The sequence below is a fragment of the Syzygium oleosum genome, unplaced genomic scaffold, assembly GCF_021117445.2.
Source record: "Syzygium oleosum isolate NSW1041296 unplaced genomic scaffold, Sole_v2.1 Sole_v2.54, whole genome shotgun sequence".
Classification (NCBI taxonomy): Eukaryota; Viridiplantae; Streptophyta; class Magnoliopsida; order Myrtales; family Myrtaceae; genus Syzygium; species Syzygium oleosum.
Window position 1 is genome coordinate 1,059,192 of NW_026607538.1, and position 24,334 is coordinate 1,083,525.

General features: G+C 40.6%; 3 protein-coding genes across 4 annotated transcripts; 1 reads left to right on the forward strand and 2 right to left on the reverse strand.

Annotated features, from left to right (window-relative positions):
• Window positions 1–2,267: 2,267 nt before the first annotated feature.
• On the reverse strand, window positions 2,268–6,045 carry LOC115686377 (MADS-box protein FBP24-like). 2 transcript variants are annotated; one of them, XM_056307517.1, is made up of 8 exons: window positions 5,897–6,045; window positions 5,311–5,602; window positions 4,265–4,331; window positions 4,004–4,162; window positions 3,446–3,487; window positions 3,288–3,329; window positions 2,679–2,898; window positions 2,268–2,568 (listed from the first exon to the last, which is right to left on the reverse strand). In XM_056307517.1, the coding sequence occupies exons 2-8, from the start codon at window positions 5,496–5,498 to the stop codon at window positions 2,564–2,566; spliced, it is 723 nt and encodes a 240-aa protein (XP_056163492.1). In that variant the 5' UTR covers window positions 5,499–5,602; window positions 5,897–6,045; the 3' UTR covers window positions 2,268–2,563. The 2 variants fall into 2 exon arrangements, with proteins under 2 accessions (XP_056163492.1, XP_030467505.2); XM_030611645.2 differs by having other exon boundaries at window positions 4,004–4,168; window positions 5,897–6,044.
• A 9,948-nt stretch (window positions 6,046–15,993) lies between these two features.
• Window positions 15,994–17,567, forward strand: LOC115686418 (uncharacterized). The gene has a single exon (XM_030611702.2). It carries the CDS (start codon window positions 16,210–16,212, stop codon window positions 17,173–17,175), a length of 966 nt encoding a protein of 321 aa, XP_030467562.1. The 5' UTR covers window positions 15,994–16,209; the 3' UTR covers window positions 17,176–17,567.
• A 1,764-nt stretch (window positions 17,568–19,331) lies between these two features.
• Window positions 19,332–24,116, reverse strand: LOC115686385 (DExH-box ATP-dependent RNA helicase DExH18, mitochondrial). Its single transcript, XM_030611653.2, has 3 exons — window positions 21,372–24,116; window positions 20,495–20,559; window positions 19,332–20,304 (listed from the first exon to the last, which is right to left on the reverse strand). The coding sequence occupies exons 1-2, from the start codon at window positions 23,861–23,863 to the stop codon at window positions 20,505–20,507; spliced, it is 2,547 nt and encodes an 848-aa protein (XP_030467513.1). The 5' UTR covers window positions 23,864–24,116; the 3' UTR covers window positions 19,332–20,304; window positions 20,495–20,504.
• Window positions 24,117–24,334: the final 218 nt, after the last annotated feature.

Genomic DNA, 24,334 nt, shown 5'->3' on the forward strand with positions numbered 1-24,334 from the left:
ATAAAAAAATATTTTACCGGTCATGGCCGGCGAGCAGGCCATGGCCAAGAAGGAGGAAAAGAAAAAAAGAAAAGAAAAAAAAGAAAGAAATATTAAAATATTTAAAAATATTATTAATAAAAAGAAATTTTGTGGCGTTACCAAACGCATTTATGTTCTTTTTCTATTCCAGGGATGGAATTTTGGGCCGTTAACAAACGCCTTAAAATGCTCAGAATCAATTCCAGGCACAGAATAAAAAAGAATCATTTCTGAGCAGAATCTGTTCCCGGGCACAGAATCGTTGTCATGCGCAGCCTAAGTAAACCTGCCGAGATGGGTTATTGACCCGTTTCTTATCTCTTATTTGATGGTTGAGTTTTTTTTTTATATAGGTCAATTGTATTCAATAAATGGGTCGTGAATTCAAATGGCAAGGCCCAAAATAATATTGGTATTAAATGAGTTCACAGCTTACTTAGATCTAACCCACCTTCATAATTGTCTCTCACACTCGCTCGCTTCGCCCTCTCACCTCTATTTGGGTGTGAGTTTTCTTATATTAGATTAAATATAGAAGTGTTTTAGCAATATGAGTTGAGGTCAAGTATGAGTCCCAAGATTTATATTGTATGAAAATTGATCGATTTAGGTTAGATCATTTTCGACCCGACCCACACTTGTTTGACTGGTTTACTTATAAAGAGATGTTTTTATTACAAATGCACTGATTATACATAACACGAGAAAGACAGTGCTTTGAAAACGACAAACTTTCTTTATGGTGATGTTTGACGAGCATGCTAAATCCTTCGTAAATTAGTGTGGAATATATGAACAAGTAGAAAAAAGTAAGTCATATTCAACGATCAATAACGATCTGACACGTTATTTAGTACACCGATTTCGTGAAAGAGTCTCCTGGGTCATTAGTTTCCCGAAGAAAACTTAATGTTGAAGGAAAACCTTTGGCAAGAACTAGTTTTTCAAAGAAAGTGGGTAATTTTGCTTTGTCCCAATTAGTAAAATGTTGATATTTTAGCATAGGATGCACATGCCTGTGTGATTCTTGATGAAACTTTTGTCTCTAGCACTTTTCCTAACTCATGGAATTATACTTTGGTCTTTTGGAACTAGACAAATTATACTTGTATAAAACACATACCATATTATACTAGTGAAAGAATATTTCGACTTTCGATGAGCTTATATTAATTATATCTTTTCGTTAGCCGGTTAATGATATAACACATCGATTAATATTTAAATACCAAAGATATGATTTATCATATTATAGTCACGGGAGTAAATAGATTATTCTTTTGATTTATCGTTAGATAGCACAAATACTATCAAAATCAATATTCATATACCATATTTTTGTAATCTATTGTAATTGACATAGTTATTTTTTTCAATTACTTCATTTTATAGTACAATTGATGTACAGCCCGTGATAACATCCTTTTTAGGCTTTTTTTTTAACAATTAATGTCAAACATTTTTCACATTCTTTTAAGGTGAATGATGATATATACCTCTCCATATCCCGTTCCGTATAATTTCTTCTCATGTAATACTAAAAGAGAGTTTTCTTTAGAAAATGAGATGAAATAATTTTTCTGGCCTTAGAATTTTACTCGAGAAAATATTCATGTTAATGTTGAGCAAACTATGAAGAGACGATAGACAACAAATAAATGGAATATGAATTTGCATATTGGGCTAATGGTCGAGCGACCGTGTAAATCAAGTTAATGAATAAGAAAAGAAATGGCGACAAGAAAAATATAAGTATGAGGCGAAAAATCGGAGTAAATATTTGTAAATGAAAGAAAGGGTTGATGCGTGTGAAGACCGAACTCATTAGTAATTAGAGTTCAGTTGAGTGCGTCATTAGTGTTAGAGATATTGTTATCTTTCAGAGATACTGTTATCCTCATAAATTGATTTGTTATCTTCTAGAGATATTATTATCTTCCTAGATTGATTCTAATTGATTGTATTTGATATTGTAATATTTTATTGCTTTAGATAGTCATCTAGAATAGCCTATAAATAGGCTCATGTTTCATCAGTAATATGTACAGAGAAATATACGGAAATTCTCTAATTCTCTTTTTCGCTTATTCTTGACTATTAGTAAATGTTCACAATTTTGATTCTTCTAATTTTCTCAGCTTTTGAGCAGCATGCAGTAAGGCCCCTCTTAAAGAGGTCAAAGATTTGGGTGCATGGTCCAGAAATGGCAAAAATAATCTGTACCAGTAAAGAGATGCAGTAAGGAAAACCCAGACAAACATCATGTGATTACACACCATAAAATTGACCATCTGGGCAGTAGTTTGTTCCGTAAACTCCATGTATATACCCAGAAGCAGATAATTAAGCTAGACATATACTGTAATCAACCATTTGCAGTAAGTAAACAAACCAGGACATAAACATAAACTAATTGTAAGCACGTTGCTTGTTTTCAAGTATCTGGCAAGAAAAAACACAATCAAAAGCTAGCATCCAGCAACATATAGTATCCTTCCTCGAAGCATGGCATCCTCAAACACTGCTCTCTTCTTCCATCTTCCTACTCTGTAATGGCCACAAGAAAGCCAGCAAAAGGGTCACGCTGGATCAACAAATCAGTGGCAAGTATTTCGCGCAATTAATATAAAACATAGCCGAAACGTTTTACTGATTACCGCCATAGTTCGAGGGCTGGAGAAAGTCCTGCAGATTTGGCTGAGTCGGTTGGAGGCGGTATGGCTGGAACTGTGAAGGGAGGATCGCGAGCTGAAGGACACTGCTCGGCTGTTCTTCTCCGTAGAAAGGGAATTGCTCCAGCACGTGCTGCGCTTCCTCCGGCTTCGGCACTGCTCCCCCCACCTGTTGATGCTCCATCGCCATCTGTTGCTGCTTAATCTATCGTCCGCATCAGTGTCGACATTGACCATAGTCAGTCTTATTAAATTGCAATGAGAAACATGATTCGATACGTTTTCAGTTTTTCATGACAAGATTACTGTCCAAAAGGAAAAACAACTCATAACAATATCTGGAACACTCCAATATACAAGCTAAAATTGGTTTGAAACATTTTTCAGAACATTTTTTTGCTTTTTTTTTACTTATAACTAGGAATGGGAAGAGGGCAAACTAGCTAGGGTTTCGGCTCAATACATATTTTGATGTTGCTTTTATGACATTTAATAAGAGTTTTTGGAAGTTAATCAACTGAACCAAACATCTTTTACTTTAGTTCTATTGCATAACAGCTGTGCAAGTATTTTGCTAGTGGCATTTTAACTCACCAGATGATATATTTGATCGTTTTCATCCTGCAGCATTTTCTCCTGGACATTGTAACCATGGTCACAAATGTATGAAACTTTGATTCCTTCTGGATACAAAACAAAAAGGAAATGCATGTAAACTTAAATTTACTTGGGAAGAGAGAGGACAGTCATACCTTTCTCCGCAGATTGTCTATTTGCTGTTGCATCAGCTCAAACTGAATAATACCCCGAAATCAGGGACACAGTTCGATTAGCATGTATACACACATGAATCAACAATTTGTACAACATCGTAAGTGGATCGCATGGACTGATTAAGTTAATAGCACTTTATAAGTAAGCACTTATAACCCGTCGAGTGATTAGCTTGTGCTAATTGAATGAAAATAGAAGAGAATGCAAATTCATTCATGAAAGTGTTGTGTGCGCCTTGACATAATGGAAAAACTGTGCCCTTGGAATAACGAGCAAATCTAATGCAAAAGCAGACAATTACATGTAGTTGTCAGTTATTATGCTACCCTTTTGGCATTGTGTACTGAGATCTTTCGAAGTTTAACCGTGATGTTCTTCCTCTAGATGTTAATTGCCAACGTGTCTTCCGAACAGCATAATTAATGCGAAAGGTGGTATGAAATGCTCGGCGTGTGCTATTTCTTCTAACTTACAAAAATAGTGGTTACATTAGAAAAATCAAGCAGGGATATTCGTCATTACGAAGCATCATTTACCTTCCTTGCGCGGACTTTGTTGATGGAGCACTCAAGTTGCTGCTCCATCTGATCAAAGTCCTCGAGTCGCATGTTGGTCAGATCACTGGCTGTGTATCGCTGCATGCTCAGTTGAAGGTTACGCGTTTCTCTTCGCATCCTCCTCAGCTCATTCTGAAGCTGTTCCTGCAAAACATCATTTGGTGATGTACGTAGGTGATTAACCATTGTCTTTTCCACAATTCTCTTTAGGGAGAGCAAGCTATTCCCATGGAAATATACCTGCTCATTGTGCTCCACAATTTGAGTCCCCTTATGGCCGTGATACTTGCTTATGATTTCTTGCATGCTGCAGGTTCAGATAACCGAATAATGTAAAAAAAATCCATCATTCACCATTATATATGGCCAATTTCTGAGTAAGTTTGTTGAATAAGATGAGCATCCATCCCTGCTCTAATTAAAATAAATTATTTACATAAACTTGATATGGAAATTATATCAAACTAACAATCCTAAAAAAGAAATTAAACAAAAGATTATTGTCATCGCTCAAATTGCGTGACGAATATCATCTAGAGAATCCACAATAAATTACTAAACAACTAGGTGTGCTAACTCAAGTTATGAATCTCAAAGCAATGAGAACACTTTGATACCTACTAAATATTTGCTTATTGTGTAAGCACTTTTATTAATAAATCAATGTAGGCAGAATAATATCCAATTTAGTGATTCTCCAGTTAAAACTAATCAATTTCTGAATATACTCTGTCCATTTAAATGTGAGTAGCTCGAACTGAAGAAGCACATATATGTACATAATTCAAGCTAAAATAGATACATATAGTGAATATTAAGGATGAAATTGAAGAGAGGTGTCCGACGAAGGAACCCTAGCTATGGCCTCCCGAAGAGAGAGTTTCAACAACTGGGTTTTATGCAAACACTAAATAAACACAGACAAAGCGCAGAGAGAGAGAGAGAGAGAGAGTAATCATCACATACTTGATGCAGGCCCTTCCCCCAAAAACCCCAATTCTCTCCGCAATAAAATGGATGAAAAACCAAAAACAAAAGAAAAACTAAGAATATGAAGAACATTCTGGGAAAAGAAAAGAAACAACCAAAAAAAGAACCTGGGAAAAGAAAACAAAAACCAGGTATGTATATATATATATATATAGATAGATACATCTATATTGCAAGTATCAATTACAGTTAAGGCCAAAGGGTTTTTATTAAACAACAATGATCTGAAAAGTATGGAAATTAAGTGACCAAACTAGGAATTTTAAGCTAGGCCATGAAAAAAAAAACAAATTCACCTCGTGGACTGACTGCAGTATTCGAAGAGCTTTCCCGAGCTGGAGAAGACGATGAGCCCGATCTGCGCATCGCAGAGGACGGCCAACTCGTGGGTCTTCTTCAACAGCCCTGCGCGGCGTTTCGCGAACGTCACTTGCCTTGTGGTCTTGTTCTCGATCCTTCGGATTTCTATCTTTCCTCGGCCCATTTTTGGTGGGAGGATTTCCCTCTTGTTTTCTTGCTTTGTCTTGCTGTAGGTTTGAAGCTGAAAAAAGAGAGAGATCTTTACCCGTTTTTAGCTCCCCCGAGTCTCTAGGATTATATATTGTTGCAAGAAGAAAAGCCAAAGATTAGGAGTATATAAAAGAGCAAATTCAGCAAATTAAGCATGAACATAATGCACTACTGCTTCAGCTCAGATTTAAAAGCGCATCTCCTTTTTTTGATACGCAAACAAGATTAAATGATGGAGTTGAAGAGACAAATTGAGGACTGTCATCAGAAGTGGAAACTCATAGCTTCCAAAAAACCCTAGTTTGCTTATACTTGCATATACCTATGCACAAAACAAGCAGAGACAGAGAGAGAGAGAGAGATTGGTATTACCTTCTTCTTCTCCTTCCCTTGCTTGTTGGATTGGAAGATGAGCCTGAAAGCTTGTCTTATGAAGTTATTGAGCTTGAGCAACTCTCTATAATTAGACCAACTTTAGTTTACTATTTACCAAAGAGCCTTTATGGCTTAGCCCCAAAATCATGCAAAGGGTCTAAAGGTTCACATGTGAGACTCTGATCGTGGATTTGAAATTTTATTTTTTTTGCCAATTAATTCATATGCAATAGAGAAGTAAAAAGCAATGATGATAAGAGTGTCATAACATGCATGTGGTTGGTGGCAAAGAGAAAAGAAAAATAGGTAGTTTCCATCTCATATACATAACACCAAGTCCCTTTTTTATTATCCTGGCTTTTAATTTACAGACAAGCTCTTGCAATTATACCCTTTCAAAGGAGAACATTAGATATATGGCCTTGAAATAAATGGAATTAGGAGACTAGTTTAGCTAGTTATGACAAGAGATTAACTCGAAAACTTGATCGATGCATTTCAATAGTAAACATGCTTCAGCATATAAAAAGTTTAGAGAACATGTCGTCCAAGGAAACATGGGACATCTCATTTCTAAATCAATCTTTATATTCGTATCATTCATATATATCAAACCCTTAAGTCACATTCCTTTTGATACCCTGTGAATTGGCTTCATCACAAGTTTATATAAATATCGTAGCCGCAAGATTTAAGTTTTAAAGGGGGAACTTGCATGCACATACGTTATTGGAAGGACTTAGGTCAGACCCAACATTGACTAATTCTACATAGATTTTTAAATCAGAAGAGGGAGGAAAATTTTAGTAATTGTTAGTATCAAACTCTTAAAACCAATTGAACGGAAAATGAAAAAGACCCCAAATAATGGGGGAGTAATCGACATTATTTCATTCTTTTTACCATGCATAATTATTACATGGTGATGATGGCACCATGTGGTAATTTTAAATACTTGCATGATTAAGTAATCTTTCGCTATCTCCTAGTGAAGGAGGTAGGAACAAAGGGTGGACGTCATGCTGTGACTAATAACCACTCACTCTCTCTCTCTCTCTCTCTCTCTCTCTCTCTCTCTCTCTCTCTCTCTCTCTCTCTCTCTCTCTCTCTCTGTGTGTCCCTCTCATTGCTCTGTCCACGACCCAAGTGGAGCTTTATGAGTTTTGCCAATTCTAGGGCAAGTTCAAAACGTAGAAACAAGACCAGGTTGCCATGAATGGAAATCACAGCTACCAAGTTTTCCATTTTTCGAAACGGCAAAGTGCGTGAATCTGATGGGGGTAGTGCCTGTCAAGCTTCAGAGTCAGTTCCTTGGCTCGCTTACTGATTAAGCATCATTGCAAACTCCATTAACATCCATCAAATGTATATGCTTATGGTGACGGAAACATGCAGTGTCATTAGGACAGTGTGTGCGTGTTTGAATTGGAGTAAGTGGTAACAACACGCCATCTCATAAGCACGTAGATTTGACCGAGGAGAAACTACCCAATTTGTTTCTCCGCGTTGTGTACGCTGGACAAACTTCCAAGCAAGTTCAAACAGAAAGACTTGAGAAGTTTCTTAGCACTTAACTTTGTTCAAAAAAGGAAAACAAGGCGGGCGTTTGTTGTAATATTCTTCTGTGGTCAATATTAGGATGTTGGAAGCAAATCGAGAGAATATTTGGATGTTAGAAGAGGACTTGTGATAAAGACAAAGCTTTAGGGTAAGCATGGATTCTGGGTAGACACTAGAATTGACAAAGACCAGCCTTATTGGTTCACATGGGAATCGGCTCGGTTCTTGACTTAAAAAGTTGGAATGGGTAAAGACCGGTTAGGTCCTCGGTTTTCATGTTGGAACTGGAGATTCTAACCAAAATTAATAACAAGTCCAATTATGTTGGTTGCATGGTAGGCATTTCCATGGTAGCGTAGTAGATTCCGTGGTAAACTGCCGATGCCAAGATAGTTCCCTGCTGTTGCACGATAGAATCAACTATAGAAATAATTCTCCGGACAAGCTTAAGGAAAGCTCATTTTGATCCAAATTATCTTTATATCATTACTTTCAATGAAAAATTATCAATTTTATCTAAAGGAAGCTAGTCAATTCCTTCACAGTTTTAGAAGATACCCATTAATAAGTGTATCATCCGAAAAGCCCCTAGCACATATATACGAGAGAATATCTCACTTAAAAAGGTCATAACGTGAGAGTGGATGCCCACACATATGTCACTCCTCATGGCCAACCAACACACGGTTTTGGAGCAGTGAAATACAAGGCAAACCTGCAATTAATCTCTTGAATGGGAAACAAGAAAACTTAGGTTATCAATATTTTCGTTTCTTCTAACCTTAAATGGATCGCAACGGCATATTGTTTGAAATTCATCTTCCACATCAAAGTCCCCTTTGGAGGATGACCAGAGCATTAAAGAGAGTCCAAAGCACATGATTGTAATCGAAAAGGACTCAAAATTTGATATTTCACAGCAAGAGGTTAACTACAATTTAATTTTCTCTGAAAATGCATGATATAGAGTCGATTTTTCACGATGTATGATCCAATTCGACTTCCTCGAGGTGTTATTGTTGTGACAATGCAAACACCATATGCCACCTTCGGTAAGTGTGACTAAGGGTGTTGAATTTCATTCTATGTAGATGTGTTTTCTATGAACGTTTATATGAGTTCCTGCTGTCAAGTGATACAGCAAAAAGAGCATAAAGCTCATCACACTAGCTAGAACTTGTCGGTGAGTAAACCCTTCCTAGAGCTAGCTGTATATACTATCTCATGAAGTTCTGATCAAGTATTACACCTAGGAAACAAATTACGAATCATTATAAGCAACCCTTTGTCTGCCTAGAACTAAAAGCTGTAGTTTTATTGTGTCCATTTCATTCTGGATGGCCTCCAACTTTCTTGTAAATTCAGCTGCTTCCTAACCTCATTTAACAACAAATTAAATGTACTAGATGTGTGCGAGCTCGCGCGAGCAAGGGTAAAAAATGTTAAAGATGTTGAACCAAATTATGTAGTTTCTTGATGTGGGACCTATACCCACAAATTCGAGGTTTATAGGGGTTTGTTCTTGAGACAAAGCTGTTACCTCATTCAGAAGTAGGGTGGTGCCCATTGGTCTTAAGGCAAAGAAACACTCTTTTTCCCATTTCACACCAAGGATGTACATGTACATACAATGCAACCCAGAAGCATAAAAAGAAGTTAATCGCAGTTTATAAGACATTGAAGCTTTTCCATTACCAATTCCACAAGATTATGAGATATTGAATGTCATTGAGCTGGAAAACAAACCCTAGTTAGGGAACACTTGTTAGGAACATCTATATTTGGAAGTATAAAGGTTGATTGTCTAGATTGGTCCCCCCACGGCTCCTTTTGCCATCATCACTCTCACCCAGCTAGTTTCTGCCCTTGGCCAGTCTATTGCAAATTTTCAAACGGTAGCTTTCTCAAGCCTGTGTGGACATGAAGCTGCATGAAGTTGAAGAGAATGCCAACGTCATGACTGAATGGGAACGTACGGTAAAAGCAAGCAACAAGAGAATTTGTGCTTTTGTCTAAAAATGAAAGGCAGTTTCGCGTCGACTTCAGCATCATCCTCTTTCCATGGCCTTTACAGTCATGCATTGCACCATTCAAAAATTGAGCTACTTTTATGGTAGAGAGAGAGAGAGGGTGTTGATTTTGGGAGGTATGATATTAATTTTGTTTTGGCCTAGTGTTAACCGGGCTATTATATTTAAATTTAATGGAGAATATCACTATCTTTCTTCTGCCACGTTTCGATAGTCTTCTTTTGCACTCATCTTCCAGATCATGAAATTTTGTGAATTCCTACACATATACATAGCCTAGATACAGACTAGCTACGAATGTTCTCCAAAAAAAAAAGAAGAGAATTATGTATAAATGATCAACCAAAGATCCAAACATTATCAATTAAGAAGTTTGCATCGGAATGTGGTTGGGAGTTGCGTATGAGATAAAAGTGGAAGCACCACTTTCATTGACCAAATGAATGACTGGGTACCCATTTAATGAAACACTTAAAATATGATAAATAATGGCATTTTTCATGTTTTATTATATTTAAAGTCTAAAAGCTTGATATTACATTCGTGTCCATGGATCACGTTCGTTTTGTGAATCGATATAGATGGCTTAAGATTTCACTCATATGAAATCATGACCATTTAAGGTGACTCTCACCATCAATTAGTGACCGTCCATTATAGTAATTTTAACCTGAAATCGCATTTAATAAAGGAGGCAAATGAGGGGTCTGGAAATATTTGAACTCGCAACCTCCTACTCTGATATCATATGAGATTTTGTGGAATCATTACCAATTATTTTAATTATCAATTTTATTTGAAAGAAGTAAGTCGATCAATTCACGAAATCAGAAGATAACTCGTTGTGAAACGTATAATCTAAAAAGTCCCTAGAAAATATGAGAAAATTATCAAAAAAGTCTTAAACCTATTGTATTTGTGCCATTCAGTCCTAAATCTTTTAACTTAGCCAAATAGTCCTAAACCTTTTCACAATTTACCAATGTGGTCCATCCGATCAATTTTGGCCGGAAATCGCTAACGTGGACGCCAGCCGTCTTATGATACAACACCGGCGCTAACGTGGACATTTTTTTAATTTTATTCTTTTCTTTTTTTCTCTTTTCTTATTTTTATTATAGTGGTTAGCAAGGGCTAGCAAGGGCCAAGTGACCCTCGCCGACCACTAGGTGAGGACCTACAAGCCCTCACTGGACAATGGTGACGGGTCGCGGCCCTCGCCGATGCCCTTGTCGGCTGCGAGCAAGGCGACCCTTGTCCAGATTTAGCGAGGGCAACCCTCACCCAAGCGAGGCCATCCCTCGCCAGATCGGGCGAGGGCAACCGTCGCCTAGGCCTCTTCAACCATCACCTGAGACCAACCACCTTCGACCATCACCTAAGACCAACCACCGGCAAAAAGGAAAAAAAAAAAAGAAAGAGAAAGAAAAAAGAAAAAAATTTAAAAATTATCCACGTCAACACCGACCGTCCAATGTGGCGTGGTCAGTGCTGACTGGACCGCCACGTCAACGTTTCCCGATCAAAATTGATCAAAAGATTTAGAACTGAATTGGCACAATTAAAAGATTTATTGCTGAATTTGCACAAATGCAACAAGCTTAAGATTTTTTTGGTAATTTTCCCTTCTCATACGGAAGAATACCTCACTTACAAAGGTCATAACATGAGAGTGGATGCCTACCCATCCGTGACTCCTCATGGCCAAGCAAGACACGAGTTTTGGAGCAGTGAAATGCAAGGAAAATCTGCAATTTATCTCTTGAGAGAGCAAGAAACACGTGGATTAATTACCATACTTGAGTTTCGCTTCCCATAAATGGATCGCAATGGCAAGCTGTTTGAAGGTCATTTTCCGCAGGAAAGTCACCCCTGGAGGATGATCAGAGCATTAAAGAGAATCCAAAGCACGGAATCATAATCGAAAAAGACTCTCGAAATCTGATATTTCACTGCAAGAGGTTAGAGACAATAGGTTACTCTCTGAAAATGCTTGGTCTTCCACGATGAATGATCGAATCCCACTTCCCGAATTCGAGGTGGTGTTGTTGCGACAGTGCAAACAATCTTTGCCACCTTCTGCAAGCGTGCAATTAAAAGCTCTACTGAGAATTTTAATCTTTATTCTATTTAGATGTGCGAGGAAGAAAGTTTCCTATGAAAATTCGTATTAGCTCCTGCTTTGGAGTTATTCAGGAAAAAGAGCATGAAATGCTCATCACACTAGCTATAGCTTTTCGGTGAGCAAACCCTAGCTAGAGCAAGTTGTATATACTGTCTCATGAAGTTCTGATCAAGTATTAACCCTAGGAAATAAATTACGAATCGTCATAAGCAACACTTTGCCTGCCTAGAATTGGAAGCTGTAGTTTTTACAGTGTCCATTTCGTTCCAGATGGCCTCGAATTTTCTCGTGAATTCAAAGCTCATTCAACAACAAATCAAGTGTAATAAAATGTGTGTGAGTTCGCACAAGTGAGGGTAAAGAACGTTAAATATGTCGAACCGAATCATGTAGTCATTGTTTTCTTAAAGGGACAATAACCAAAAAAGTCCTAAACTTATTGCACTTATGCCCATTTAGTCCTAAACATTTTCATGTTTTACCAATTCAGTCCATCCGGCAAATTCTGATCATAAATCGCTAATGTGGACGCCAACCTTCCAACGTGGCATGGCCGGCACTGACATTGACATTTTTAAATAATTTTTTGAATTTTTTTATAATTTTTTTGGTTTTCTTTTCTTTTCTTTTGACTAAGGGCCAGCAACCCTCACCGGCACTAAGCAAGGGCGTCACAGTCCTCATCGGCCACTAGGTGAGGGCTCGCGGGCCCTCGTTGTGGCCAACAAGGGTGTGGCAACCCTCACCCAATGCCCTCACCGACCAAAGCAAGGGGAGGGCGTTCGGCCCCTTGCCTAGATTAGTCGAGGGCCACGATGCCCAAATCCGACAAGGGCGTTGCGGCCCTCACCCAGATCTGGCAAGGGTCAGCTGACGACCCTTGCCGGCCCTTGGTCCAAAAAGAAAGTAGAGAAAGAAAAAAAACCAAAAAATAATTAAAAAATCAAAATATTATTAGAATATTATTAAAAATGTCAATGTCGGCAATTTTCTGTCAAATTTAGTCGGATGCACTCAATTGGAAAAATGTGAAAAGATTTAGGACAAAATTGGCAAAATATGAAAAAGTTTTGAACTAAATTGGCATAAGTGCAATAAGTTTAGCACTTTTTTGAAGGTGACCTATACCCACAAATTGGAGGTACATGGGGGTATGATCTTGAGACAAATTTTTTTACCTCACTCGGAATTGAACTCGTGTTATGTTGAGTGATTTTAAGGCAAAGAAACACTCTTTTCCCCCTTTTACTCCAAGGATGCACTTGCATATATATTGCAACCTGCGAAACATAAGAAACTTAATCATAGTCTATAAGAAGATATGGAAGCTCTCCCATTACCAATTCCACATAACTATGAGACATGGGAATGTCATTGAGCTGGAAAACAAACCCGACTTAAAGCATACTTTGCTGTCATCACTCTCGCCCAGCTAATTTCTGCCTTTGGTTTCGTAATATTGTTTTTGATCTAGCTTCATTCCAAAGAGATCTTGAGACTGACTGCATTCAATATGCTCATGAAATCAGCAACTATTGTCGCTAAAATAATCATCAATCTCGCCAAAGTTAGATCGAAACAACGTGCCTTGTCCTTCATATCTCTTGTTTTTTTCTCTCTAAAAGCAGCTCATAATGTTGTTAATCTCGAGGGTTTGCAATGACTTGGCTGGTCTGTTGCAGAGTGGCAAACAACAGCTTTCCTCGAGCCTGTGTGCACATGAAGAAGCTGCATGGAGTCTGTAGAGACAATCATGACTGAGTGCAGAACTTGCAGTCAAAGCAAGAAACCAAGAGAATTTGTGCTGTCGTCTGAAAACGGAAGGGCAGTTTCACGTCAACTTCAACATCATCCTCTCCCCACAAAATCGATGAAGTCTTCTTCTTTTGCACTTATCTACCAGATCACGAAACTCTGTACCTCATTGGAGAGCAGGCAACCATGAGCAAATACGAAGCATGTGAGCTTTTATTAGTGGTTAGGTCCAATGTTTGTGAAAGAATTTAAGGATTGTGTGACCTAACTACCTAGGTTTCTTGGGAAAAGTGTCAAAAAAGTCATAAACCTTTTGTATTAGTGCCAATTTAGTCCTAAACCTTTTTTTTATACCAATTCAGTCCTAAACCTTTTGCATTGGTTTTAATTTAATCCTAAACCTTTTTTTTGGTCAATTTAGTCATAAACATTTGGCATTGATGTCAATTCAGTCTTAAACCTTTTATTTTTGTGCCAATTCAGTCCTTTCGGTCAATTTTGATTGGATTTTGCTGACGTGGATGCCGACCGGCCACCGACGCGAACGTGGACAACTTTTAATAATATTTTAATATTTTTTGAATTTTTTTTTCTTTTTTTTTCTCCCCTCCCTCCTTCCTCTAGCCGGTCACTAGACCAGTGACCAGCCAAAGGCCAGAGGCCGGCGAGGCCCGCCCTCGCCGGATGGCCGCGAGGACGACCTCGCGTTGGGCAGGCAAGGCGGCTGGGCGAGGCCCAACCTCATCGGATCTAGCGAGGTCGAGCCTCGCCAGCGATTGGGCAAGGCACGACCTCGCTAGATTTGGCGAGGTTCCCCTTCGCTGTCGTTGGCGAGGACGAGCCTCGCTAGCCTCTGGCCAGTCCAGAGACCGGCTGGAGGAAAGAGGGAGGGGAGGGAAGGGGAAACAAAAAAAAAATTCAAAAAATATTAAAATATTATTGAAAGTTATCCACGTCAACACCGATGACTAGCCAGACGGCGTCCACGTCAGCAAAATCCGGTTAAAATTGACCGGAAGGACTGAATTGGCATAAAAATAAAAGGTTTAGGACTAAATTGGCACCAATGCAAAATTGGCATCAATGCAAAAGATTTAAAACTGAATTGGCATAAAAAAAAGGTTTAGAACTAAATTGGTACCAATGCAAAAGGTTTAGGACTGAATTGGTACCAAAAAAAAGTTTAAGACTAAATTAGCATCAATGACAAAGGTTAAGGACTTTTATGACACTTTTCCCTAGGTTTCTTAGTACGTATCATAAAGATTATGTTCCATTGTGTACATAGACTAGCTACGAACATTCTCCAAGAAAAGTAAAGATTATAATTAGATATAATTGATGAACCAAAAATCGAAATATTGTTTAATAAAGGGTTTGCATGGGAATGTGTTTCCGGAGGGAAAAGTACTAAAAAAGTCATAAACTTATTGCGATTGTGCCAATTCAGTCATAAACCTTTCAATTGTACCAATTTAGTCAAACTTTTTTCACAAATTGCCAATTGAGTCATTCTGACCAATTTTAATCGAAAATCGCTAATGTAGACGTCGGTCGTCCTACGTGGCACGGCCGACACTAACGTGGACAATTTTTTAAAAAAATTGAATTTTTTTTCTTTTATTTTTTTCCTTTCATTTTGGCCGCTGGCGACGGTCACGGCCCTCACCTAGACCCTCGCCTAGGGACTTCTCAGGCCTACCCGCTCTGGGCGAGGCGACCCTCGTGCAGCCAAAATGAAATGAAAAAAATAAAAAAATATAATAAAAAATATATATTAAAATATCCACGTCAGTACCAACCATGCCACGTAGGCTGACTAATATCCAAGTCAGCAATTCCCAATCAAAATTAGCTGGATAGACTCAATTGGTAAAATGTGAAAAGGTTTAAAACTAAATTTGTACAATTAAAAAGTTTAAAAATGAATTGACATAATTAAAATAAGTTTATGACTTTTTTGGTACTTTTCCTAGCTAAAAGCTGAGTGTTGTGTAGACATGGAATGAGTGGAAGCACTACTTTCATTAGCAAAATAAATTATTGGGCATCGTTTACTGAAACACTTAGAATACGACGAGCAATGGCATTTTTCATTTATTATGATATTTAAAGTCTCAAAACTTATTCCTTTCGTATCTATGTATCATGTTTCGCCTTAGGAATTGATACAAATAGCTTCAAGTTCCACGTAAGCGAAATCACGACCATTTAAGGCGACTCTCGCCGTCGATCAGAGACCGCCTGTTTGTCGTAAATTCCGGCACAAAACCGCGTCACACTAGCTAACCCCGAGCTATTCGAGATCGAACCAAATCCATAAGTATAAGGTGGGTGTCTTGGACCTAACCAAACCATACAAAGATAAAAGACCTAACCGAACCAAACGGATTTCTATTACAAACCTATTCCCGGGAAAGAAAAAAAAATAGAAAAAAAATTTCAAAATGGTTATCATGCGCACCCTGTATATACGAGTGTCGGCTGAACCGGTCCATTCGATCCGGTCGGTCCGGTTCTCTCGACCGGCCCGAACGGTAACGAGCAAGGCCCAATAGAAGCTTCGAGCCCACGTTTGACCAAAATCCTATCTAATCCCAACTTCTCTCTCTCGCCTTCTCCCTTCCTTCTACCCCTTTGCTAATTCTGGAAGAGAGAGAATCTCAGCTTCGAGCTTGCGCCGGAGCTGATCGACGGAGCAAGGCGGCTCTGCAAAATCTTCTCCGGCCACCTCCCACCCCCATCGCCGCCGTCTCCTCGATCGCCGCAGCTCCCCCCCTCCCCGAAGAATCCGCCGCCCCGAAAAGCTCGGATCTTGATCCCGACCCGGGAAGAGGAAAATGGATCTTGCTCCGGAAGAGCTGCAGTTCCTCACCATCGCCGACGTGCTCCGGGAGTCCGTCGCCATCCCACGGCGGTCCCCGAAGACCTTCTACCTCGTGACGCTGACCCTCGTCTTCCCGCTCTCCTTCGCCATCCTGGCCCACTCCCTCTTCACCCACCCCATCGCCACCCGCCTCCAGTACCCGTCCTCCGACCCGGCCCAGACCCGCCGCGAGTGGGCCCTCCTCCTCACCATCCAGTTCTGCTACCTCCTCTTCCTCTTCGCCTTCTCCCTCCTCGCCACCGCCGCCGCCGTCTTCACCGTCGCCTCCCTCTACGCCGGCAAGCCCGTCTCCTTCCCCTCCACCCTCGCCGCCATCCCCAGGGTCTTCAAGCGCCTCCTCGTCACCTTCCTCTGGGTCACCCTCCTCATGGTCGGCTACAACGTCGTGCTCCTCGCCTTCGTCGTGCTCCTCCTGTTCTCCATCGACACCCAGAACGTGGCCCTGCTGCTGTTCTCGTTTGTCGTGATCTTCGTGATCTCCGTGCTGTTCGTCGTGGTCCATGTCTATATCACCGCGCTGTGGCACATGGCGAGCGTGGTGTCGGTGCTCGAGCCGGTCTTCGGGTTCGCGGCGATGAGGAAGAGCTACGAGTTGCTGAAGGGGAGGACCCGGATGGCGGCGATATTGGTTTTCGGGTATTTGGTGATCTGCTTCGTGATTAATGTGATCTTCAGTGCGGTGGTGGTGCACGGCGGGGACAGCCACGGGGTTTTCGGGAGGATCGTGGTGGGCGGGTTCTTGGTTGGGGTGTTGGTGATTGTCAACCTGGTCGGGTTGTTGGTGCAGAGTGTGTTTTACTACGTCTGCAAGAGTTATCATCACCAGGGGATTGATAAGACGGTTCTTCATGATCATCTCGGTGGGTATCTCGGCGAGTATGTGCCGCTCAAGAGCAGCATTCAGATGGAGGACATATGATTTGATTGGCGATGCTGGATGGATTTGTAAGTTTCTTTTTTTCCTTTTGGGTGCATTCGGAATGGATGTAAGATTATTCTAGTGGGCTGTAAGTGGTTGTCTTGTGTTATCCAATAATGGTAATAATCACGGAAAGTCCTGGTTTCCATACCAGCTACCACTTGGTCTCGGTTTCTTTCGTGTTTTAGTAGGTTAGTGGCAGGTTCAATCAGAGAATGTCAGTTGTCTTATGGATGAAAACATGTATACCACGATGTTAGCAGTTAACAGAAAATGGATAGTATATGTCGGTTTTATGTACTTCCCTGTGGTGTCTGTTAATTTGATATGGTGTTCGGAGTCTGTTCTCTGTTATGTTTTATGTTACAAATCTTACCTTTTCTGCTGCCCAAGCAACTTGTGAATTGATGAAATCAGTTATTGTTATCTGCCACATGACTCAGAATAACGTTACTCCATGCATCCAATTATTAATGGGTGTTCGAGAGCTTCTGTGAGTAGCTTTTAAATTTCAGGATTTTGTGGTAACTGTACATTCCCCTAGGTTGTGGAATTCAGACATGGATTAGCTTTTATTTGTTCTGGTTATTCTTTGGGTTTTGCTCTGTTTTTCTGGTTATTTCGCTAGCAGGTGTCGGGAGTTGTCTTTGCCCATGTCGTTAGATGTTCAATACAAAGGTGTCACATGATCCTTGATGGACTTTAAACCAGAGTAACAAGTCTAGATGCAAAATCTTTATGCCAGTATCGAATGATGTACTTTTCCCTGCATAGAAGGAAGTATTTTGCTATTCTTGTTGAAATTCATCTGAGAAGAGTATCTGATTGGCAAGGGCCGAGTCATAGGAAGACCTCTAAGGCCGGCATTCGGAGTATTTAGTACATGCACAGAACAAAATATGCATAGCTAGGAATTTCTTTTCCAAAATATGAGTGGGAAGTGAAAGCTGTTAGGGATCTCATTTCTGCATTCACTCCTGCACTGCCTCGCTAAAATGCAGAACCAACGGGTTTCGACTGACTCTTTAACATATGCAGATGGGCATGTATAGGTTCATGTGTAGACATATAGGAGGAAAATGTTGAGTTATTAATTTCTAGCTTGGTTCTTTTGGTTCGTTGGGAAAGGACGGGTAGCATGGTCCTTAATGCAGAAGTTTTTACTTAAGATGGTTTATGCAGAGTGCATGGTACAAAACTTCAATTTTTATCGGCCGAATGGAGACATTGATGGATCAGAGCTCAGTTTTAGGATACAAAGATAGTTTTTTAATGATGGATTAGATTTTTTACATCTTCTCCATCAATAAATGTTTATAATATAGTCGTACGTGTGAATGAACTCATTGACTATGCGGATTGAGGGCTTGCGTGCTTGGCATAGTATCTTGTGATTCAATGGCTTCATTTTTCTGCATTTGGTTTGTCTTCTTTCGGCATACTGAGCTCCGGCACTTCAAGATCCAAATAACATCAACCGGTAGTTACCGAAGTTGGTTTTTGAAGATGATGTCCCAAAACGATTGCATTTTAGGATGCAATAGTCTGCAAAAACAGAACGATGCAAGTGCTTGGAGTTTTCTTTTGGCTTTGTGAAATAGTCAATATGAGAATGTCCTTTATGCTGCATGATGAGAAAAGCCAATTCCTCTTTATAACTTCATGATGTTACCCTCAAGGACAAGCTCCTCTATTCGACCAAAAAAAAAAAAAGAACAAGCTCCTCTAAAACGTAACAAAGGAAAGATAAGTACTTCATTTTAATCATCCGAAATTCTAAACCAGTATCAGCCATCTATGAGATAAATCAACTCAAGCATGTCTAGATGTGAGTAATTTTCAGATAACTCAACTCAAGCATGTCTAGATGTGAGTAATTTTCCTTCCGGCCGGACTCGATTCGAATCATCTGCAAAGTACTTATTTCAGGATGAAGTATTTACCTACGAAAAAGGCACGCGCACGAGGAATCGTCTCATCGTCCTTGTCCTCTCATAGACAAGCTTCCAAACCCGGTTTCGGGAGTAGACATCTCATCGAGCGTCACTCATTATGCGATCAAATTTAACGGCCTCAAGTGAAACCATACAAGATAAGAACCTTGATTTTGAGACACAGTCAAAACTCAAAGTACATTTTCTGCACAGATTGCTCTCCAACCAGAGAATATTTAAAATGAAGTATTATAATATTAAAAGAGAGACAAACCAATAAAAAACCATTTTAAGACCAAACTTAACATGATTTCTCAGTAAGAGAATGCACCCCACTCAATTTGCTCCTGCACATAGAAGAATGCCAGAAAGATGGAATGAATCTCAACGAATATTGATGGTCAGGCGCAAACAGATAATGAGAGGCAGCCTGTTTGTTGCACTAAGATGAGCTATCCATCCACAAAGCCCAGCATGATTTGTTGCTCGAACACCGTGCTGCAATAGTGACGATCCACATATTATCCAAAGGTAAAACTGAGCCACCTATGTTGCAGAGATGGACTTGGTCGTTCTGAGCAATAAAAGCTAACCAGAGTCACCTCTTCCATACTCTGCATATGCATAGCCTCAAGAGAAGCATGGGGAAACAACAATTTAACCTATCATTCTTGCAAGGAAGAAATCTGAAGCATCGCTATTTTGGTGGATTATTCTCTCCCATTGTCCTACAGTACAAAGCACCCTCTTCATGGGCTTCAAGTCAGAAGCTACTAAGAAATTTTGGTAAGAGATAATTTGACAGTCAGAATATTTCATTAAAATTTTAGCTCTCTCTCTCTCTCTCCTCATTTTCCGTAAAAAAACAAGAACTGGCTTTGTTCCTCGACAGTACAGCGAAGAGCTGGATGATCCACTAGTGCTGCCCAAACGGGGGTCAAATGCTTGGCCGTGACCTCATTGAAGCAAAGTACCCTTCACCAGCCTGCTCACAGAAACTGCTACAGCTATACGGGTCGAAATTTCGTATTCAGGTTTTGAATCTCTAACTCCTCATCTTAGGATATCTCCTGCAGAAGCTGCACCAGCTTATCTGACAGACCACTTTAACAAACAACGATGCAGAGCCACAATGACGACAACCATCCTGCCATCTTAGGCACACATATTTCCCAGAGGTCCTCTGCTCAATCACCTGAATGAACAGAAAGCAACAACCATTCTCTTACCTAATTATGGCATGATTTGCAGATCAAAACTAATAAAGAAATTGCATATATTGCCACCGAGCTCCATCTGGCACTTTGATAGGAAATGGAGTAGTGATTCTTGTAAAAAGCAAAGGAATATACATAACAGAAGGCCACGATGCTGAGTTGTAATACCTGCACATGACTATGTAGACATTTTCTCAGCATGTGAAATTTCCGGGATCTTATTCTGTCTTCTCCTGTATGACAAAGGAAAACAATAATTTTTTTCTGAAGGATGACAAAGAAAATAATAACGAACTGGAAATAGCACCAACATTGACTAATGCAAAAAATTGTGCACTTGTGGAGACCTGTTCTTCACCAACAACTTTGAACAATTGCAAGGCTACAACTCTCAAGGTTTACCACTGAGGGGTTGTCGTCTTAAGGTTATGAACAGACAAAACACTGTACCAAAACCTTACCTTCCTTTTAACATGTCTTTTCATTTTCATGACAAGCGAGCTAAACAAAAATTTAAATGAACAATGTTCCTGGTCTGGAACGGTACATATCACAAAGAAAAGTCATCTAGGGAGGAGCTATTTAAGGCCTAATGAAATTAAGACGTTGCAGCAACAAAGACAACAATAACACCGACCAATAAATCGGAAGCCTCTCAAACCCAAGGTCTTTTCTTAAAGTTTCCATCCACATATTTTTACCCATTCTAACATGCACTACATCATACAGTCACATCTTCTCGCTAGAGCATCTGACGGACTTAATGAGTTTGCCTTATATTGAACAACAAAGTTTCCCTCACATCAAAGAAATATCTAGTCAAGGAACCACTAAATCAGCAAGCTCACCATATTCGAGTACAGCAGCTAAAAACAGAAAAGGTCAATACGCAATACACTCACGATCACTCCTTCCCTCCCGTCAAGTAGTTCCAGCCTACCAAAGTATCTGCCTCATAAGATCCATGACTGGAATACTGAAGGAGCAAGAGACACATCCTGCTCCATGAGAAGTATTTGCAGAAAACTAATCCAGAGTAACTTACAAAGAAAATAGTTTGGCGAGTGACTGCGGTCTCTCATAGCCATCTTCCTTTTGATCAGGCTTCTCTTTGGGCTTTTGTTTTCCTGCCTGCCTTGATTCTGGTTTCCAGTTTGCAACTCTCAGAGACTGACCCAATAACTCAGCAATGCCTGTCGCCATAGCTTCTGCCTTCTTAACATATGGAAAAGTTTCCTCCTCAAAGTGGTGAGACAACCACAGATACATAGACAGCACCTGATGTTTGGTCTCCAGATCCAAAAGCTCGGTATCATTTCGAGCAGAGCCCTTGGGCATGCCCATTGCTATATTAACAGGCAAGTTTTGACTATAAGCTGTGGCAAACTTCAGAAGATGAAACATTGATTTTGGGTCTCTGATATTAACTGGTGCAAAACAAAAGTTGAAGCGATCTTCAAGAGATAGCCCCGAGACCTTCTCCAACATGTTTGCAACCTTCTTAATATGGTCGTGCCGACACAAGAAGTATGAGCCATCAAGACGGCAATTTTCACCAAATTTCTCAAGTAGCTTGCAGAACGTAACGTTGGGAAGTTGGCAAGCAAAGAGCTCAACCTGCTCAAAGAAAGGAAAAAGACCCACCTTCTTAACTTCTTCAAATGGCTGCTTCAAACACTCAATGAGGTACTCTAAATCATTAAGTTCAAAGGTAGTTGTAAGCCCATCAGGATATCGGCTTCCTCTTCTGCCTGCTCTTCCAGCAATCTGCTTCACCTGCGACGCGGGAACTGGCACCATCTTGTCACCATTGTACTTCGAGAGAGTGTAAAACACAACCCTTCTGATATTAAGATTCAGACCCATCCCCACTGCATCACTTGCAACCAAGACATCATACTCATTGTCTTGATCATTAAACAAGTTAGCTTGCTGTCTTCGAGTTTCAGGTGGCAAGGCACCATATATGACACAGCAGCGGTGATTGGTGTGCTTCTCAATTGCCAATTTAACCTCAAATATTTCTCTCCGAGAAAAAGCAACCACACAATCACCGGATCGAACACTGCGAAGATCTCCGAGCAGTGTCTTGGCTTCAACAACCAGTGGCTTGCATCTGTCATAGTGGCATTCATGCAACTCATCCCCAGTATCAGAACAGATTTTCCTCACCATATTTAGAACACTCGGATCCCCACAAACATGTATCTCATCGGCCTTAAGTCCTAGCAATGCTCTCGTCCATGCATAGCCTCTATATGGGTCTGCCATCATCTGGATCTCATCAATTACTGCCACATCGTATAAGTGATCGGTTGACACCATCTCCACAGTACAAGCAACATGGTTCGAGAAAGGGACATTCTTCTTTTCCTGCCCAGTGTGAAGACTGCAGTAAACTCCCAAAGCATTCACCTTGTCAAACACTTCCATAGCCAATAACCTAAGCGGACTACAATAAACGCCGTTCTTTGCTTCCATGAAGCGCTGCAGAGCATTGTATGTCTTCCCACTGTTGGTTGGACCACAATGATAGATTATCTTCCTTTTCATAGCTCGTGCAAAGGGAAACCAAGAGTGGGGCTTTGTCAAGTCAGCTGACTCAATCATGCTCCGAAACCGCTTAATCTCATCAGGAAATTCTTCCAAGCAAAACTCGACAAATATAGGGAACAAGAACTTAACGGCATCCTGACATGGGCCAAGTGAAACCAAGTACATGGTAATATCGGCAGGGCATTTCTTGGAGAAAAAATGTAGGAATTTGCGGGATGCAGTTGGGAAAAAAGACATGCCTATGTAGATGGCAAGAGCCTGATTGGATGCCCATGGCGACTCTTTAAAACAGCGAAAAATCTCCTGGAGGGTCTTCCAGTCATCACGGGTCAGCTTCATAGGCTCTCCAGAATCACGAAGTTCCCTGTACAAATCCACAGGATCACGCAATCCCACATTCTTGTAGGGAAAATCTATAGTCGCACTAACACTACCGCTGTTTCCATCCTCTTCACCTGTCACCATATGCCATTCATTACTCTCATCCGAACCGCCATGATCAACGAAACTAATGGGCTCGCATGTGTTTTCCCCGTTCAAATCATCTCCATCCTCCGCGACAGCTAACCGGTTGAGGCACTCGGCAAATTTAAAACTTTCTACACCATCACCATTTTCCCCAACAATCACTTCAGAGCCAAAACCATGTGTGCCCTCCGAATCCTTCCCTTTCTCTGCCGACGACGAATACAGTCTCGCATCAACCGCACTCATTACCCTAAAACACGGACTCCTACAAAGCACATTCTTCCAAAGCAACTGCACCAAACTCCCAGATAACGGGCAACTCCGGACATCGAAACTCGGGTCGAACCGGCGATCCCGAGTCGCCGAGCGGCCGAACTGCGCGCCCGAGCCCGAGCCCGAGCCCGAGCCCGAGCCCGAACCGAAACATCTATACGACAACGAAGCTCTGCCCTTGGGACCATTGTCCTTGGAACGGCAAATTCGAAGGAGGGAAGCGGCGGCACCCCTACCCATTATCGAATACTCGCAAAGCACGGCAACCGACCAAGCGCTACAGCTATTCTCGCGTGAATTGCACGAAGCAAGCGGATAAATTCATGAAAATTTCAGCTGCAAAACGCGAAACCTGAACTCAAAGATTGAACATTTGGGGCGTACCTGAGAAAGAAAGAGAGATAGAGAGAGAGGGGAAAGGAAACCCTAGGAAATGATGAATTGGGAATACCGTGTGCGAGCACGGAGATTCATGCTAATGGCGACGCTGCACCGCTCGGAGCTCGGAAATTTTCCGGCGAAAAGCTGGAAAGCGAAGAGGGTTTCCCGGGAAAACAAAGGAGAAGAAAGGGAAATCAAGTCGGGTCGGGTCGGGTGAGATGCGGGTCTTTCACGGCCCAAAATGAGGAACGATGGGCTTCATACGGGTATGGGCTTAAAATTAAAGTACAATTTGACTTTCCTTCTTTTCTATCTCCTCTTGTTTTTGCC

Coding starts and splice junctions, on each gene's coding strand:
- LOC115686377 (XM_030611645.2), bottom strand. CDS start 5,498: ATGGGCCGAGGAAAGATAGAAATCCGAAGGATCGAGAACAAGACCACA. Junction 4,169..4,264: donor TTGTGGAGCACAATGAGCAG/GTATATTTCCAT, acceptor GATGTTTTGCAG/GAACAGCTTCAGAATGAGCT. Junction 3,330..3,445: donor TAGACAATCTGCGGAGAAAG/GTATGACTGTCC, acceptor TACAATGTCCAG/GAGAAAATGCTGCAGGATGA.
- LOC115686418 (XM_030611702.2), top strand. CDS start 16,210: ATGGATCTTGCTCCGGAAGAGCTGCAGTTCCTCACCATCGCCGACGTG.
- LOC115686385 (XM_030611653.2), bottom strand. CDS start 23,863: ATGGGTAGGGGTGCCGCCGCTTCCCTCCTTCGAATTTGCCGTTCCAAG. Junction 20,560..21,371: donor CTCGCCAAACTATTTTCTTT/GTAAGTTACTCT, acceptor TTTGTCATACAG/GAGAAGACAGAATAAGATCC.